Source organism: Phoenix dactylifera, chromosome 11, assembly GCF_051530095.1.
Source record: "Phoenix dactylifera cultivar Ajwa chromosome 11, Ajwa_hap1_PhDact_Kaust_v1.1, whole genome shotgun sequence".
NCBI lineage: Eukaryota > Viridiplantae > Streptophyta > Magnoliopsida > Arecales > Arecaceae > Phoenix > Phoenix dactylifera.
Window position 1 is genome coordinate 17,541,497 of NC_143200.1, and position 19,166 is coordinate 17,560,662.

General features: G+C 37.2%; 1 protein-coding gene across 5 annotated transcripts; it reads right to left on the reverse strand.

The window, feature by feature from the left end:
- On the reverse strand, positions 1 to 18,961 carry LOC103697849 (alanine--tRNA ligase-like). 5 transcript variants are annotated; one of them, XM_088707004.1, is made up of 23 exons: positions 18,219 to 18,961; positions 17,517 to 17,657; positions 16,179 to 16,325; positions 15,915 to 16,067; positions 15,649 to 15,778; positions 13,884 to 13,980; positions 12,394 to 12,514; positions 11,219 to 11,278; positions 9,979 to 10,029; positions 9,782 to 9,877; positions 7,455 to 7,556; positions 6,904 to 7,026; positions 5,634 to 5,777; positions 5,452 to 5,523; positions 5,297 to 5,372; positions 5,079 to 5,221; positions 4,848 to 4,956; positions 4,583 to 4,770; positions 1,879 to 1,968; positions 1,529 to 1,711; positions 864 to 1,034; positions 503 to 775; positions 1 to 318 (listed from the first exon to the last, which is right to left on the reverse strand). In XM_088707004.1, exons 1-22 carry the CDS (start codon positions 18,720 to 18,722, stop codon positions 701 to 703), a joined length of 2,976 nt encoding a protein of 991 aa, XP_088563130.1. In that variant the 5' UTR covers positions 18,723 to 18,961; the 3' UTR covers positions 1 to 318; positions 503 to 700. The 5 variants fall into 5 exon arrangements, with proteins under 5 accessions (XP_088563130.1, XP_088563127.1, XP_088563131.1 ...); XM_088707001.1 differs by having other exon boundaries at positions 1 to 369; XM_088707005.1 differs by having other exon boundaries at positions 499 to 775.
- Between the last annotated feature and the right edge of the window lie 205 nt (positions 18,962 to 19,166).

Sequence of the window (19,166 nt, forward strand, 5' to 3'; positions counted from 1 at the left end):
TTAGGAAATTGGTCATGAATATTGATGATATTATCTATCGCCACCCTTATTTTAACCTGATAAGCATATAAATCCACAAATTATCAGAATTGTACTTGAAACTTTCTAAGCTTTCGTGAATACCCTACTCTGGAATCCACATGATAAACACTGGCCGACTTGTCGCCGGAGCCGAACTCCATAAACCGTGCCCTTCGCCAGCTCAGGAAACAGTTGTTTCATGGCAAAATTAAGCTGCGTTGAAGGGGCATGGATGCCAAGAAGCAAGTATATCATCATGCTCGGTCCAAGATGCCCAAGATGTACCACAGATTCCACCTAACAATGGCGGAACTTGGGTAAATGAAAAATGACTTTGATGCATGATCACTGAATAAAAACAAGACAACATTAGGTCAAAAATGTTAAGCATATTACCAAACAGATGTCTAATGATTTAACAATCTACTCCAGAGAAATTGTAGCTCAAGATAAATAGGACACAGTGAATTTGCTTACGCACGATGCCATCAGTAGGTAGATATCCCCAGCTCAATTTGTCGATGTATTAGATATTTATCCAGCCTATAAATCAGTCTCCCTTTGCTTTTCTATGGACCTGTGAATTTTTGATAATTGGTGGTCGCTGAGGAAAACAAATGTACAAGAATTCATGGAATAATTAGTAGCCTTATGGGCAAGCACACTCCAAGAATGCTATTTATGACCCCAACTTCATCGAAGCAAACTTTGAGGCCACGTCCATAGCCTCCGCCACACGAGATGCATCGCTTCCCTGGACATTTCCATCATGACGTAGATTTAGCATCTCTCTCTCTCTGAATACTTTTATATGCATTACAGTCGGGAAAAAAAAAGCTCACCTGGCCCTGAGCAGTACCATTCTTCCCACAACCACCCTTTCCTTTGAGAGGCCCCATAGCAGTAGTCAGCCACTCTAACACTACCAGACCATCCCTTGATTTAGGCACTCCAGCATACACCACTGCCTTGTTCAATGTTTCGTCTGTGCTGAACACCATTGTAGCTAATCCCTGCAATTATTTAAAAGTAGAAAGAGGGCGTATACACAAATAAGATAGAGTTGTATAGCTCCGACTGGACTTAAGTTTATAATTTGGCCCGGCCAAGAAATGACAATTTACCCCCTCACATATTGCACTAGTTAGCATTACTTGCAATTTTTTTGTTCATTTAATCAATGCCGTTAATGCACCTTATGTACACATATGTATCTGTTGGTAGTTCAAGCTTGAGGAATGGCATGATTATTACTTACAGTTCAAAAAAATAAGGCTAAAGTGGACATGTATCTGCTCAGGAACACGAAAATGAATACACAAATTATGAATGAAAAGTCTAGTCACATCTAGTTTGCTCGCTTGGCTGTATGAATGCATTTCTCAAGATAACCAACCTGGACTTACAAGGTCTGCAACTAACTGGGTTTAAAATAACTGTCATAATTTTCTATCTGCAACAATATTTGTTAGAGAATGTAACTCAGGGAAAGGTGGAAGATAGTGACCTTTTGATCCATGACCTTCAGAACTGCTTCTCTAATAGCGGTGGTGTCAAGACCTACATCCACTCGGCTTATGCAGAAAGCTTTTCCTTCAGAAGCAGCACTTTCTGCAATCTCTGTTGCAGCCTTGATTGCTTTCTGGATATTTTCCTCGCCCATCTTCTTTTTTGCCTTTCTAACTTGATCCTGTCACAATACAATACATGTGATCAAGTTAAGCAGTTGTGTAAAAAAAGACAAATAATAAGAATACACCCTCCTCCCTCCCTCTCCCCCTCCCTCCCTCCATGCCCCTCTCTCCCACCGAATTTTTTCAAGGTAAGTAACTTCTTCCAGCAAAATACGTAACATACCTCCAGCTGGGAGACCTTGACTCTCAGATCTGCTTTCATGGCTGCTGGAATAGCTGCTGCATCTATCTTATTTTTCAGAGAAGCAACTTTCTGACAGACATAAAGATAATATTTAAAACCTATCCTTAGGTTACCAAATAAGCAATTTATGCATTTTTTAAGTTCTGTACCATGGATTTCTACACAAAAATGGTGCCAGCAATTGATACAAACAGCACTGTCTTAAACATATATCTAATTTATGATAACGAGAAATACAAAAGTTGAGATTAGGGTCATGGCTACCCAATCGGCAAGGATATTTGAAACTTTACTTTTGGGAAGAAAATCATCTTAAAGGATAGAAGAGATAATACAGATAATCTAAAGATACCAATGAATTCTCAACAGCATATAGCCCATCTTTTCACTGTATTTTCTGTATTTCTACATGTCTACAGGAAAACAAATGCAATACCTTGGTATCATAGAATAATATCAGAAAGCTCCTTGAGCAGTCACAACTCGAAGATCTTAGGGCTTGTACGATGTTCCACCGTGACCGAGGTAAGAAGCTTTATCATGAAATTTGTATCCCAAAAGATGATGCACAAGCATATTCATTATTGCTACAAGTTGTATTGGTGGTATCCTGTCCTTTTTAGCAAATAGGTTTGGGTGAAGCCATCAGCTTGTAACAAAACAAGGCACAACAGCTTGCAACAAAACAAGGCAGAAAGGCAGCATTTTTGCAACTATAAAATCTATCAAGGTTAAAAGGAATTCTGTATTGCGTCTTTGGAAGTTCCCCCCGAAAAAAAACAAATTCAAAAGGTAATTTTTCGATTGGTGGTCTGTTATAGTCTTAAAAAAACTTAGATTGCAGCAATTGCACTTAACCACATGCACAAAAAAAAAATGAAAACTATGAAGTTTAGAAGAGTGAAAATAGGGATAATTTGAATAATATCACTAGAAATCAGAGGTAATGGGATATATTGCATGACCGCTGTGCAATGCAGGGAAACATTGCTATTACTTCCTAATTTGAGTCAAGAAATAGAATTTATATATAGGGTATCTAAAGTCCCCTTATTAGACCAAGGTGCTTCAGCAATGTTGCAGCATGATTAATAGCACAACAATAACATTAAAAGTAGATACCATTATTTTCACAATCTTATGATCCATGACCCAGATCATACAATCTGAATGAGAATGGTTCAAGTGATCCAGATCAGATCCCTTAACTAGAATTGTTTTGAATCATAGGGTCCAGATTGTAGATCTTAGATCCTTTGGATTGTAAGATTCAGATCTAGGTCCCGTATTTACATACCAAGGGCCTGTTTGGATACTAGAAGATCTCACTGGTGCCATAAAATTTTCTATAGAGGGGCTAGTTGAAAAATTATGACGGAAGAATGTAATTTAAAGAGATTGATGGAGGGGTTGACAGCTAAACCCTAATTTGTAGAGATGAGATAAATCACATCGACAACTGATTAGCTATCACTGAAAGTTAGGATTAGCTATCACACCGATAAGTTTTGCATTATCCAAAGAGGCCCTAAAGCTAGTAGAATATCCATTGCCAATGTAAAATTATTCCTTTTGACTTTCTTTCTGACCAATTTATCATTAATAGATTTTCAAAACACAAAACTAGCAATCCCTTTTGAGTTTTCAACTTTTAACAGTAAAGATAACGCAATTTAGTAACTATGGAGATAAGACCTAGAATTACCTTTTTTTTCCATGTCTCTTCTACCATTTTTAAATATTCAATTCCTTCTCCAATCTCTTAACTAGGAGAATTTGGTTCAATAAGCCTGTCCATGTTTTTTCAGGTCAAATAACTCAAATTAAGATGTCTCATGGACCTATATGATGCAATAAAACTATATTGATTATTGGACATAATATTTATTTTACGCCATGGGTTTCTTACTCATTTTCATTCAAATCACAATTTAATTGTGCTCTTTATTTTTCATGTTGTTTCTACCCTTTATGATTAAAAGAAATCATAAAAAGCTTATGATTTGTGATCCAATCCATCAATCCCTTCCAAGATTTATGATAATATATCAATCTTAACGAAACTTTGATAACTACATACTGACCGAAAGAAAATAGTATAAGACCTACAGTTAACCTCTTTGACCGAAGTACAAAAACTTTGTAGATGTTGCTCATGCTTTGACAAGCTTGAAAACTTCCCAAGTCTTCAGACAAAACGCACAGAGCACAAATGGCAGCAACTTGCTCCTTGAATGCTATTAACTCATCATAGGCTTGCATTTTCATGAAAATTGATTATTGTGCGATGCAGGTCGATCACTGCATCACTGCAGAAGGATGGGGAAGAGAAGGCTTACCCAGAGAAATAAGTATTCATTGTAAATGTCTATCCTTCTTGACAAGATATTCCATTTATACCATAAGTGGTGGTAGTGACTTCTTTTTCCATTTTCAGATTTCAACAACGGGTGACTAATCTCAAATTAATGAAGAAGAACGGATCTTGAAGATTGGGGTTTATTTTCACATTTTCTGGCAAATAGGACAACAATATTCCCCAATTAATTAACTTTTTTTATATACTGGATCTCTCGTATCGGCATCGACTAAGAGCACTTATATAATGCCCAAATCATGTGAATATCGATTAATCTCATGACATGTAAATGTTGTAACTAGCAACAATAGACAGTTGTGTCACCTTCTCAAGCAGACTTCCTCCAAATTTGGGTGCACCGCTAATTTCAGAAGCAAGAGATGATGCCAACTCCAATGCCTTGAAAGCACAGTCAGTTGTGACAGCTGTTATTCTCCGAATACCCTTCGCAATTCCCTCCTCAGATAGAAGGGCGAATGCTTTAGCTTCTCGAGTATTTGATATATGGGTCCCTGGCATAAAAAATCATCAATTAAATCAAACAGCAAAAAATCCCTGAAGAAAGCAAAATAGAAGTTTAAAAAGAGACCTCCACATAGTTCTGTAGAATAGGATAACCACTGTTTATTATCAGGATCTGCAACTAGATCTTCCACCTTACGACCAATTGACACAACCCTAACAGGGTCAGGATAGATCTACAGAGATGCGGGCAGCCATGGTAATGAAAGCACATTTATAGTGATAAGGAACCAAAACGATATTTCAAGAAGTCAAAGCTTGAACTAAACTATCATATGAAAAATCATTAGGAACTTACTTCTCCAAAGACTGCTCTTAATCCAGTTATCTGCTTTGCAGCAGAAAGGCTTACTTCACTTGCATATACATCTAATTCATCTTTAATCTGCTGATTTACAATTGACTCAATTTTCCTAAGGTCCTCAGGATGAACAGGTTTTCCTGTTAAAATTAGGTGCAAATTAAAAAAATAATCTAAATGCCCTTAAATGAAATGGTTTTAAGTGTAAATATTACCATGGGAGAAATCAAAACGCAACTTTTCAGGGAGAACAATGGAGCCCTTTTGATCAACATGATCACCAAGTATTTCCTGTATTCTCGTGGCAATAAGATTGACAGGGAAAAAATAAAGTTAATGCCTAACTTTATGATGCATAAGCATTTCATACCCTGAGAGCAAAATTGAGCATGTGAGTACATGTGTGGTTAGGAGCAATAAGCGTACGCCTCTCATAGTCAACCTATTAATATTCACCAAGTTAGGAAGCCACTCGCACAATGATCAATATTCACAGATCTTTCTAAAGAATAAAGCAAATAATAAACTGATGTTCTTTTTTATTTACTTCACCTTGCATATCACTTTGTCATTAACTGACAAAGCCTTGGCCTCTCCAGAAATTGATCCTATGTGAAGTACAAAACCTCCATAAACTTGAACATTACTAACTTGAAATGATCCAAACGATCCTTCAATTGACCCGGCATCGTATATCTGAAGACAAATGGTTAAAGTGAAATCCAAAATAGTACAATCTTGTTTGTTGAGGAATCAATGAAACCTCCCAAGTATATACATACGATTACTCAATTAGCCGTATTTTGCTAATTGAAATTCCACTTCATCAGCACCTACATGCTCTCTCTTTTTAGAAAATTTGACATACACATACATATCACAAAACAGAAGAAATGATATATTATTATTTCATATATAATACTACATTATTTTGTGTGTCATCTGTAATAATTTGAAAAAGAATGTCAAATAAATTCAAGGAACCTGCTGGGTTGACTCCACTAAGAGAAAATCCCTTGAAAGGCATAACATATTGCATCAATGTTATGAGCAAAATTCAGAGTAAGAAAGTTGTTTCCAACTAAAACTTTAAATTTTACATAGTTTTGATAGTATTTTAGTTCTATTGTTTAGCTTAATAAAAGATATCCTTAACCTGACCCTTCATTTATACATGTGAATACACTAGTTGGGTCACATGCAGCAATGTTGCCATCACCAAAAAGGCAGCACTCTGATGAAGCGACACTAAACAGCAAGGTTGTGGAGAGAAAGGAGCTTGCGGAAAGGTCATGAGTGGGTGCACAGTAGTCACCTTTTAATGAGACGAAGTCCTCAATTGGGAAGGGAAGTAACTCAAGTTTACTTTCACAATCCCAGATTTCGTGGAATTATCTATGCTATACTACCTTCTCTTCCCATGACATTATTTCGAAGCATTTTTAACAGGAGAATCACATGGCTAATCCTCTGCATGTTCAAATAAAATCAATCTAATTAATCAAGGACTTTGAATATCATCTATGCTAATTGTAAATATCTGGAATTCTAGATCAAGCTGTTTTGCTAACATGGTTTCTAGCAGGGAAAGAGATGGGCAAGAATAATTGCCCATAGTAGTCCAACAGGAAATTCTAGAAGCTTCCGTCAACACAATACATTTTCAGAGAGAACATATTACATGTTGGAAGATGGGTTAGAAACCTCGCATAGTTTCAGGTATCTGGTTTTTGAAAAATATTCATCTGATATTCAGACCATATGTAAGCTAGACATAAATGATCAAATCAAATTGGAGTTGGCCAGAAAGCAGGTGCAGTACCTGACCACCTTGTTCAGCATAGAAGCTTGTACTTTCCAAAACAAGACCAACATCAGCTCCAGCAGAGGCAGTCTCAACGAACTCAGCACCAGTGTATATAGCTTTGATCACACTCTCATGGTTCTAACATAAGGCAATAATTTTTGTTGACAAAGATAAAGCCATGAGAACATTAAAATAAGGCATTTGGCATCAGACAATAGGACATCACAAGCTGGCAGTGTAATGAAAAACTGAGAATAATAATTTTTGGATAAGAGAATTTTGGTCCCTTATTTCTCTGTTTTACTCTCTGGTTTTCTCTTCAATAAAAAACCATAGAATCTCTCTAACTTGCTTCTTTTCTTTCACTTTATAAGCAATGAAATAGAGCCTAAAAGCTTTGACTGAAAAATAAGATCCGAGAACAACCAATTTATGTGAGATAATAATATATACTTCACAAATAATTTAGTGCAAATCTTTAATATCTTGAAATTAAGTGAACTCATTTGTGGGCCCACACCAACAAATAAGCCGAAACACTAGCAATGAAATCAAGTGGTCCTAACCTGGTACCAGATAAACTTGTAACTGTCATCTGTTGTAGCCACACCCTTCTTATGCAACTCTGACGTGGCATCAGCATCCATTATCATAGAGTCACCAACTGCCTGCCAAGCATTCACATAAGCATGAAAATGATAGAGCAATAATTAATAGCATAAAATAATTAATGAAAATCAATAAAATCCCCTCGTCTATAAAAGGATAAAACCAGAAAAAAAATAAGTTTTTTCTAGCATTGAAAATGCATCTGTTCACCAAGGGCATTAAAATATAGCGAAAAGGCTGTTGTGCAGGCTGCAGCAGAGTATAGCTGATAACATTCAAAATGACAATGAAGTTCTTCTGTTATATTGATCGCCACGTCAATTGAAATGCATCATTAACACAATGGTGACAGAAATAAATAATCTAGAGCATAAAGAACATGTGCTCAAAAATGGACAAAACAATTGAGACTGATGCAACAGTGCATTAAAGGCTTGTAACAGTAGATCATAGATGCAATTGTTCTAATTGACTGGACATCCCCCCAAAATTGGGGGAGAATCAAATAGTCTGGACCATAAAGTGGTCATTAACTGTGAGAAAACACAATATTTAGCAAGGAGATATTAAGTTTATTATCTCCAGTTTGGTCAAACGCAGCAACTTCTTTTGTATCAAAAAAAAAGGCAGCAACTACTTCAATCAACGTACTAATGGGTGCTATCTCCGCTATAATCATCTCACCTTTCTTTTCTCGTCTACATAGTTTTCCCCCTGAAACTTTATATGCTAAAACCTACTGATAACCATAATCAAACCCTAAATTCACAAGCCCTTCAAACTTCCAAATCAAGTATGTTTTCTTCAGTTCTTATAAGTGTTCTACTTTAAACCTAGGACAACATGAAGTTCTACAGACAAATCTCCAGCAAATCCTGGAATCTTACGAGCTTACATTATAGGCCTCTTTGGTTGTGCAAATGGGGACATCATATGCTCATGTGGAACAGAAGAATAAAAGAAAGTGAAAAAACAAAGAAGTTCATGTATTGATGGACGCTGTCTACAATCCCATTATTCCTATATTTTGGGGACAAGGAAAATCACCATTTCATTTCATTATCCCTTTTTTGAAGAATCACTTGTGTCTAAAGCTTCCCACTTCCCTTCAAATTCTCCTGCATATCTACTACTTGTTCACTACCTCCATGCAAGGAGGTTATGAACAGTAACCTGATGTGGCAACCAAACAGGTCCTAAAAAGTCTCACATTAACTTAAGCAAAACATATAGATATTCTACTGCAAAGAATAGCTCCTATCCCTTATAATCCACAGAAACTTCAGTATTCAGTTCAAAATAATCTTAATTTCAGGTCCAACAAGGAATCCCAGCAAACTAGAAACGAAGAGCTTGTTTGGATGGTAGATTAGGTTGTATTAGGATAACCTGTGTGCTGACGAGAAAGCCTTAAGAGAGGAAGCAAGTAGTCGGAATTTAAGGATTGTAGATTAGGTGGTGTGGATCCCATTATCCTAGTTTTTCGAGGACACGATATATCACCTTTTCAGTCGAGTGACTTCTTCGATTTTCAGGATTGTAGATTCCATCAGTCTTTTGTGATCCCTGAATTTTCTCTCTGCGCATTCTTATCTCCTCCATGCCTCCCAATTGAGTGGGAAGTAAGGTTTACCGCCTCGGTACCGGACCACATACCGATGCCACACTTGCATAGTGTCAGTATAGTACAGTACGGTATGAAAATTGTTTTTGGCATACCGAGTATCATTACGCCAATACCGAACCGGTACCAATACCGAACTGGTACCAATACCGAATCGGTATGGTATGACACATCTGGTACCGTCTGGTTCAGTACAGTATGACATACCATAGTGGAATGTTATCTGAGGATTATTTTCGAACTTCCAGACAGCCCCTAAGTTCACCTCATAAACATTCCAATTTTCCTAGCAGCCCAAAGTATTTCCATAAGCACATCACTTGTTAACCCTTAAACCCTAGATCATCTCTTCCTCTGCCTATCACATAATAATTTGGTAACAGAGCAGTCCAAATACCTTTCCTGAATTAGCATGATAAAATATAGCAGACAGGTAATCAAGCAAAGTTTCTATTCCCTAAAGGGTGCTGTTGAAGTAAAAAAGTAAGATGCATATGGACATGGATGTGTTCCACAGATAATGCCACAGTCTCAATGCACAAGGTTACTTGGTTAGGTACAGTTGAAAGGGAAAAAAAACCCGTAAGAATAGTGACTTCAATATAAAATCCAGAATAATAAATGACAAGTTTTTAAGAAAAATATAGGAAAGGGACATACCTTATTGCGAGCACTCCTAGCCTTTTGTCTGGCTTCTCCCATTGCAACATTAAAACCTTCCACATCAACTGTTAGTCCACTTTCTTCTGCCATTAGCTGAGAAAGAAGATAGTGGGAAAGGGAGAAAAAAAGATTAATCAATGTAAGTTAAAAAAAAAAGCACAGAGATTAAATCCATATAATGAATGCATACGAACCTGAGTTAAATCCATTGGAAAACCATACGTGTCCCACAAAATAAATGCATCCTGCAACCAAGGCAATCACACCATATAACAAGACATGACCTAAAGCTAAATATATTCCAGGAAAATGCTTTATCAAAACGCAGAAAAAGCTAAAATAGAGGCCAATAAAAGCAAATAGCCAAATACACTTGCACATTAAAGTAAACACTAGAAGTGTAAAAAGAGGAAAATGGCAACTTTTCTTGTTAGTACCAAGGTCTTCAATACTGGTGTACCAATATCCGTACTAGTACCTAACTAGTACAGTGTCAATACGATCCAGTTCTTGGTAACGACACTAAGCACAAGGGCTGTACCGAGCATTGGTTCCCCACCAGTATGAGTCAGTAGAGTCCACTGCTAAAAATCATGTTGATGACCCCAATCAAAAAGTAGAGAAGATCGGGTCATAGTCAACTGGTACACAAGAAATAACAAAACAAGAATCCAAGCTTGTTTATCATTCTCCTAGGACAGCAATTCGCATGCATATCAACACATAACATTCAACAACCAAAAGAAGGCAATAAAATTCCACATAAGAAAGAATTTAACATAGAAGGAGCAACCAACAAGCATAAAATGTGAAGCGAATGGCAGCACATTCACTGTATCAACTAAAACAACATATATAAAGAAAACAAATCAGTTAAGATCTATTACATTGCAATATCATGAAAGAAAAATTGAAGCGAGAAATAAACTCATAACCATTGGGGGTTCATGAGAAGTTGACAACAAAGATACAAAGGCAAAATAAGTGACTTTCACGCATAAAGCTATTCTCTCTCCAAGAAGGCAATAAACAAACTCATTGGCACTCCTAGGTACATGGGCAAGCTTTGACAGCAGCATTCTTTAAGTTTCTTTCTACAACAAAGGCTTCCCAAAAACCTCCATAGATATTCTAAGACATGAAGACAAGACTTTTGAAAATTGTGGGAAACTGTGGATAAACAAAAACTAAGTAGCATCCATACCCCACCAACAACCCCCCCCCCCCCCCCCAAAACCCTTCTCCCAACCCCAAAAAAAAGCTGCACACAAATTAAACAAATAAAAAAGGCAGAAATCGTCCAAGCTACATCAGATGATAACAGATCCACTGAATGTTTAAGATGAAGACTGCAGCAAGTGGTGCAGCAAAGTATACCATACATGACAAGGGAAAGAATACAATGTAATGACAATTAGATAAGAGAGGACTTGCCTGCCCACTCAGTTTGTTTCCCTGGACATCCTGAGCAGCCTTCCTAAACTTCTCAATTCCCTGAAATAGCATATTTTAAAAGTTTGATTATAAGAATAACTGAATCAGTGTGCCATAGATAATTAAAATAAACTGGCACCATGTATGCTGGTTTCCATGCATTTGCATGCAAATGTGCAATAACGTTATGGCTGTTTTCTTTCTCCTTCATTTTCATAAAAAAAAATTTGACTTTTTTGACATTTGCTTAACTAAAGATTTTCACCTTGCCAATGATGCTGCCAAAATTGTGCATGCTCTAACAAGGATAAAACTGATTCAAGTGAAAAATGATAAAGGCATTTAACAGGCACAGCACTCTCCTCACTTGCCACGGCCTCCGCCAGCCTCCTGACCTCTCCCTCTCCCTCCCTCCCCCGCTCGCTCTCTCTTTCTTTTTCCTTCTCCGACTCTGGCAACGGGTCTCGTTTCCATTGCTGGAACTGTACCGGTGAGCCATCGGTACGGCTCAGATCGGTTAGAACCGTTCGGTTCAGGATGGTTCCGCCGACTTTGCCTAAAAAACTATGATAAGAGTATGGAAGCGATTTAGAAGGATCAAAGACAATAAATTTGAATAAGTTGTATAATTCCAATAATTTAGGTAGCAATGTAATATCCATGTTGGTCACCTTCTAGCATGAGATGTCCATTCTATGCTGATGAAAAAAACTTCAAAGGCTTTTTAATTAAAAAATTAATAATTTAATAAGTTTTCTGCTAATCAGCGCCATGTACTAGTCCTGGCATGGATTGGTACAGCTGACACTTGAAACCATGTTTTTCTATCTATTGGGTGAGCAAACCATGTACTTTTCACAGGCTTTGATTCATCAAACTAAAATAAGAAGACTAAGTTAGTGTGTTAAAAAAAAATTCTTATGCTGAAAAAGAAACAATGGCTCATGACATCTATGTAGCTACAAATATGTCTGACATTTTATCAGGCTGATCATGCGACACATGGAATTTACAAATTGATGTGCACTTTGCTTTTTGTAGCTTTCTAAAGTTCAAATAGATGAAATCTTTTAAGGAACAAATTAGCAAAATCAAATATTTTGCGAACTGACACAAGCAATCAATGTGGAATATTAAAACTGTGTCGATTATTTAGCCTTGATAAGCAACATTACCTTTGCTAATGTTCTTCCAAAACTTGCTTCTTCTTCTGCAATAATTTCTTTAATCTTGGTCTCATATTGCTTAAGCTCTGGAAATACATCTCCCATGACTTTCACAACAACACCTACAAGACTAGATATCAACAATCATAAACATGAGAATAGTCATAAGGAAAAATCTCCACCAACAATATAACCGCGCACACACAAGGTTGAATTTCCCTAGCTCAAAAAAAAAGCCTTAATTCAGGTGTAGAGACAAGGGGAATGAAAAATCAAGAACCTATATCACATATTTCAGGACTCCATCATTAATAAGCATGTGCTTAGCGATTTTGGCAGCTAGCTCATCTCCTGACCTATACACATCCTTTATAGCATGGTTTATCATATTTAAACATTTATACACCATAAACAATGCCAAGAATATTTTGCAAGTCAGATACCTGGACATAACCACCTTCCACTGGATCTTGGAGGCAAATAACATGCTTAAGCATCACTTGAAAACTCATGGCACTCAACATAATCTTTTCATTGCAATGATCATGAATTACTCTAGCAATCACGAACCTCAATTTACTGGGCAAACTACCAATCAAATTCAAATAAGACATGATATTTTGATAACAAACATTTTTGCTATTCTTTTACCACACATACCACGAAAAGGCAAAAAACCATTTTCTAGCAAGATCTATATGACAAATTTCAAGCACCAGATCTCAAAAGTAGCATGCTCTGTCAATTACCAGCCTTGCCCCAGTTCTTCAGTCCGCCTCCAACATTTCGTGTTACAATAAACAAATCACTGGTACACCTGGCAGCACCCACTTCACTTAGAAACCTTCTGAACCGTCTCCAATGACCATGTTTAACAACATCATCAGTCTCTCCAGTTTCATACAGGCATTCCATAAATTTCATCTTATGCCAAATTAGAATCATATTGACCTAACATCGCCAGTAGCCAACCCTGATCTTATGAATCTATTCAATTAAATCAACAAAAGTTCCTTAAGTACTCCCAAAAGAAACACCCATTTAGCACCCTGCAATGGTTCATGAAATCTATCACAGACTAAAAAACAACATCCCAGGTAGGAAATGCTTGCCCGAACTTAAAGTTAAGTGTTTTGTTCTATATATGAAATTTCCAAAAGGTTATGAAAAAGATTCTAAACATCCTTAGGATGCACTTAGGGCACGTCTGGGAACTTGAGTCCAAAATTTGGGCCAAGCTCTAGGGGAACAAACAGTTGCCCATCAAACAAATGCATCCTTATGCGAAGTACATCCCAACACCCTACAACAGTTCCAATACTCAGTTTAGCGGTAGTTTAAACAAAAGCAATTGCATCCTAGATGCACTCTCCACTAAGTCCTTGAAATTAAACATCAGCTTTTTGTAAAATTAAATCAAACAAAAATGCCAGGAGAAAAGAAAAAAAGGACATACTGTATAATGCTTGAGAACCCAAGGATATGACTTTCATTCTTACCCACTAAAAAATCCTTCTTGCGCTTTTAGAACTTCTCTGCCATAACGAACAGCACGTCGAAGAATACGTCTAAGAACATACTCCCGTCCCTCATTGCCTGAACACAAAGCAGCTTTGCATATCAGCCATGCGACAGTATTCACAAAACAAACAAGAATAATTCGAATTCAGTTATAATGGGATAAAGCAGATTGATCACCAAAAAACTCAAGGTACACATTAATTATACAAGCAGTAATCAGTAGCAATGGTTTCCAAGTGTGACAGTTAACATTTAAGTTACCTAAAAGCTAATTATTTCCATGTATGTAAATGCCTAGGAATGAATTTTTTAAAGATTAATCAGCATGTAGCATCAGCATCTCTTTTAAGCAGCATGCAACATTAGCTTCCTAACCTAAAGGTAATTTCATGTGATGATTCAGAGCACTTGTTACAGTATAATAGCAATTAAGCATAATAATAGCTATGGGCACTGAGCCTTGTCCCACCATTTCTAGTTAGGTTCATGAATCCTCATTTATGAAGCAATTTTTTTAGTGGTTACCTCTGGCATTATTTCAAGCAAATGCAAAGATGATGATAATAGAAGCATTATATTATTAATTCCCCTTCTTTATTTTTTTTAATATTTATCACGTGCTCACACAAGAATGTCAATATTAGGAACATGACAGAAATTGAAAATTCTGTCATGAAATTTGTTATTTAATTCAACAGTTAGAACTGCACTAGTTTCGTTCCCTCCCACCTACATATTTCATCCAACCTTGCTCATTGCTCTTTTAACATTCTGTAAGCATTTAACAGCTTCCTCCCTGAGTACGGCCAAACTATTTCTAAATATTAAAAATATAATTTGGGGTGAACAAAATTATCAAAAACAATAACCAAGATAATGTAAGGTTCACCACTACCAAAGGCTAATAAACTTCAATGTATTATAAGTCCTAGAAATTTGGCTCACTTTGAGACATAAACCAAGTATTTGCAATCCATTCAGGTTGAGAAATTCGGGGAGAAGAAGAACAAGGGATGATAGGAAGTCAAGATACCTTGTTGAGATGGTAAAACAAGGAGAGAATGAAAGAGAAGAAGAAATGGAAATGAATAAAAGGGGCACCATATATGTAATTCTTACTTTCCTATTTTGCCGAGTCCAGTTTCTTCTTTTTTATCCCCTATACATCAAAACAATCAGAGTGAGCTTCACCTTCTTTTCTCTTCTTTTTCTCTCTTTCTTCCTCTTATCGGGTTTCCTGTCCTTTTTCATTGCATACCCACACAGGATGCTGGACAAGACAAGCACTATGCAAAATGTCAAAAAACATCATCGCCAGTGCCTAAGAGACTGGACCACTTTGGATGATTGAACAAGACTGGTAGAAACTACAGAATAGACCTATCCACAAATGCTTCCGACATAAGTGTGTTAGTCCATATCTTCTTGTGTTGACATAGTGAAAAAATTACATGAATATGGGGGGGAAATTGAGAACCCACTGCAAGCTTAGAAAGGATTCAGGGTAAACAGTTATATATAAAAAAAAAAAATTAACTGTAGAGACTTTTTGCAAACATGCAATACTTCTATATTCATTTTTTGAAGTTTTTGCCTTGTGTCTTGGTTAAGCTAAGCAAGGAATTTTCAATTTAACAACTAGGATGCCTTCTATAACAAAAATTGAAACTAGAATGAATGATTTATGATGAGGAAAAATATATATATATATATATAAACTATATTAAACGTGCTAAACATTACCAGGACAAGAACCATCTGCAATAGCAAAAGAAAGAGTCCTTATGTGATCGGCAACCACTCTGTAAGCCATATCAACTTTGTCAACATCATCTAGCCCAAGTCTCCCAGAGTATGGGCGAGCCCCTGACACCTGATTATAAGCAAAAACAATACATAAAAGAATACTTGGGAAAGAGGCCCCATGCTTATTTTGAATTGGGTTCTCATAAGAACACTAACTAGTACAAGTTTTGAATCAACGAAGTCTGATTGTGTTATAAAAATACCTGCTGGATAACCTCAAATATGGGCAAGAATACATCGGTATCATAATTGCTCATTTTGTTCTGAAGGATTGAAGTTAAGCGTTCAAAACCCATTCCAGTGTCAACATGTTTCGCAGGTAAAGACCTTAGGCTACCATCAGCTTCCCTATTGAACTGCAGAAAAATCACAGTAGTATATTATCATCAAATGGAAAAGTACAAAAAAAGAACAATATTATGCAATGCATAATCAATAACTGAAAAATGGAGTATCAGGTGATAAACCTGAATAAACACAAGGTTCCAGATTTCAATGCATGTAGGATCATCATTGTTGACCAGTGAAGCAGCATCTCTGTTACCAATGCGATCAAAATGAATTTCAGTACAAGGCCCACACGGGCCAGTATCACCCATCTCCCAGAAGTTGTCCTGTTTAAAGTTCAAAACAACACATGAAAATAAAGATCAATACATATAGAGTCATTAAGGTATGCATCTAACATTCTACCAAATCAGCATGCAAATTCAACAATAAAAAATAGAACACAGCCAAATAAAAGGGCATCAAGCTACATAATATACTTAATTGGCAGTCATTAATAGAACAAAGTAAAGATGAATATCATTCTTAAAGAAGAAAGTAGCGAGAGAAGACAATGACCACCACCAATCACAACGAGAAGAATCACGAGCAAATCAAAAAAGAAACACAACCAAATAATGTGTAGCTGTTGATATAGAAATTGCCTTGGCTCGAACACCACAACTAGAAAGTTTTCACTGTCAGCCATAACCTATACAAGACCAAAATCAGTTTCAAACTTTCAGCCAGACACAATTAGAGGTTGTTTTAAAGTGTATATAGTCAGAAGTCCATGAAGAGTATGAATATGTATGCCTTACAGAATATTTTAAGGAAATTAATTCATTTATGTGAGGTTTTTCCTCAAAATTGTTGCTTCTCGTCTTCTATCTCAACTTCTCTACCTTAATGCCTAGTTTTTCACAACTTCTCTTCCTTAATTCTCATTCTTCTCCTTCTTTCGAACCCACTCCTCTTGAATGAATCCTTTTAGCTGTAAGTTTCTACATTCCATAGAAAAAATGGTAACAAATTTCTCCATAAAAAGACTTCAGCAGCACATTTTTGTATCTGGGGCTGCATCACTCCTCTCTCCATACTTCATGTCTTCATCTAGTAGTCCTCCAAACAGCCATAATGCAATGAGCTTTCACAACCTTCTCAAGACTTCCTTTACATCTATTATCCACCAGTTTCAAGGGAATATTTTCAACATGCACCATTTCCTAAATAAGTATCTTGGAACCTACAGCACCTTTTGCACTCAAAACTAATCAAAGCCTAGATACATAGGTTAGCATAAATATTTGTTCATCTGTTAATGTGATATTGATGCTAATAATATAAGCATACAGTTTAAGTCCATACCAAAGTAATTAGGTGATTTCTCTCCAAGACAATTATACAATCAGCTGGCGACTGAGAATGGTAAATCAAAAGGTATAATGCAGATGTAAAATAACTATAAAATGTCAGATTTATGGCTTATGCCGAACATAGTATGGCAACGTGCATTGCTAGATAAATGTCTACCTTACCTTGCAGCCAAAAGGCAAAACTCGTCCAGGTGGCAAAAAATTTAGCCATATGTCTCTTGCTTCAGCATCAGCTGCAAGGCCAGCCTTCTCATCGCCACCAAAATAGGTGGCATAGATCCTGTCTGTGGGTAACTTATACACCTGTGGACAAATCAAACAATCGTAACTGTCAGCTGATTACATAGACGAGCCCAGACCACACAGAATACACTCACATATAATTCTCTCAAACTTGTGGAGGGGGAACTTAGATCTTTCTAAACTTCTATATAAAACAAATTTTCCAATATCATTGTCGCTGCATGAAATAAAAGGTATTCTTTGTTTATTTTCTCTGCAGAAAACTAACTGTAAACTGTAATTATGTAAACAATGAAGCGGGCAAATTCTTAGAACTAATTCCACTCAACCATACAGAGGCACCACTTAAGATTTTAAAAGGATAGATTTGCAGGAACATTGAAGGAATTTGTCAACGATATAAGAAATGTATGGAAACTACGAATTCATATTGACTGAGATCCAGATGTGAAAACTTCTTGAAGAATATATCACAATGGCCCAAAAGAGAACCTCAAGCTCACCTATACACGAAGTCTTTAAGCAATAGCTATAAAGAAATTAAAAAACAAAATAATGAGAAAAGAAAAAGGCAAGATCTTCTGTAAGAAAAATTATCACGAGATTGCGACGGAGTGGAACCTTGGTGAGGAGCTCCCAGGCCCAGGAGATGGCCTCCCGCTTGAAGTAGTCTCCGAAGGACCAGTTGCCAAGCATCTCGAAGAAGGTGTGGTGGTAGGTGTCCTTGCCGACGTCGTCGAGGTCGTTGTGCTTCCCGCCGGCGCGGATGCACTTCTGGGTGTTGCAGGCCCGGGTGAGCTTGCCGAGGGGGTTCGCCGGGTTCACGGTCCCGAGGAAGATGGGCTTGAACTGGTTCATCCCGGCGTTGGCGAAGAGGAGGGTGGGGTCGTCCAAAGGCACCACCGGGCTCGAGCGCCAGTTCACGTGCCCCTTCCCCTCGAAGAACCGGATGAAGGTCTCTCTCACCTTGCTCGCCGGCCACTCCATCGCCGCCGGTGCCTCCTTCGTCATCGCCGCCGACGGAGGGGGAGCGGAGGCGGTGGAGAAAAAGCTAGCCCGGATGCTAACCCTAACCCTAGGAAAGATTAGGAAGCGGAGCGGCGGAAGAAAGGCGGAGAAGACCATATCCGAGACGGGCCATTGGAAGGATATTTATACGTGGAGAGAAAGGCTTGTTAGTCCACACTGGATGTCGGGGGGGGGGGGTGGCAAATTTCCTCCGCCCCACTGGGTTCACACCCCGACCTAACCCTAATATAGCGGATTTTATGTGGCTCGCATCGAATCAAAGCGGATATAGAAAACAGTACAATCCATCCCCAATTTGATCAAGATATATATAATTATCTATAAATTTTGTTCCTGTTTTCACTGCACAGATATCCTGCATATTTTAAAGGCCTTTTAGGAGAGAGTGAGCTATCAAATGTGCTCTAAAAGTATGCTATATTTGATTTTTTTTTGGATGTATCTATATTAGAATTATATAAATCATTCGTTAATAAAATATATATATACATATATGCAACGCTCTTTTGACATCATTTACTTTTTTATTTTCTCCCATTA

Bases quoted from the DNA above. Each gene is read 5' to 3' on its own strand.
- LOC103697849 (XM_088707004.1), bottom strand. From the start codon at position 18,722: ATGGTCTTCTCCGCCTTTCTTCCGCCGCTCCGCTTCCTAATCTTTCCT. The intron at 15,779-15,914 runs GTATTTTTATAA...GCTTATAATCAG, and splicing joins TATTTGAGGTTATCCAGCAG to GTGTCAGGGGCTCGCCCATA. The intron at 1,035-1,528 runs GTCACTATCTTC...AAATAATTGCAG, and splicing joins TGAAGGTCATGGATCAAAAG to GGATTAGCTACAATGGTGTT.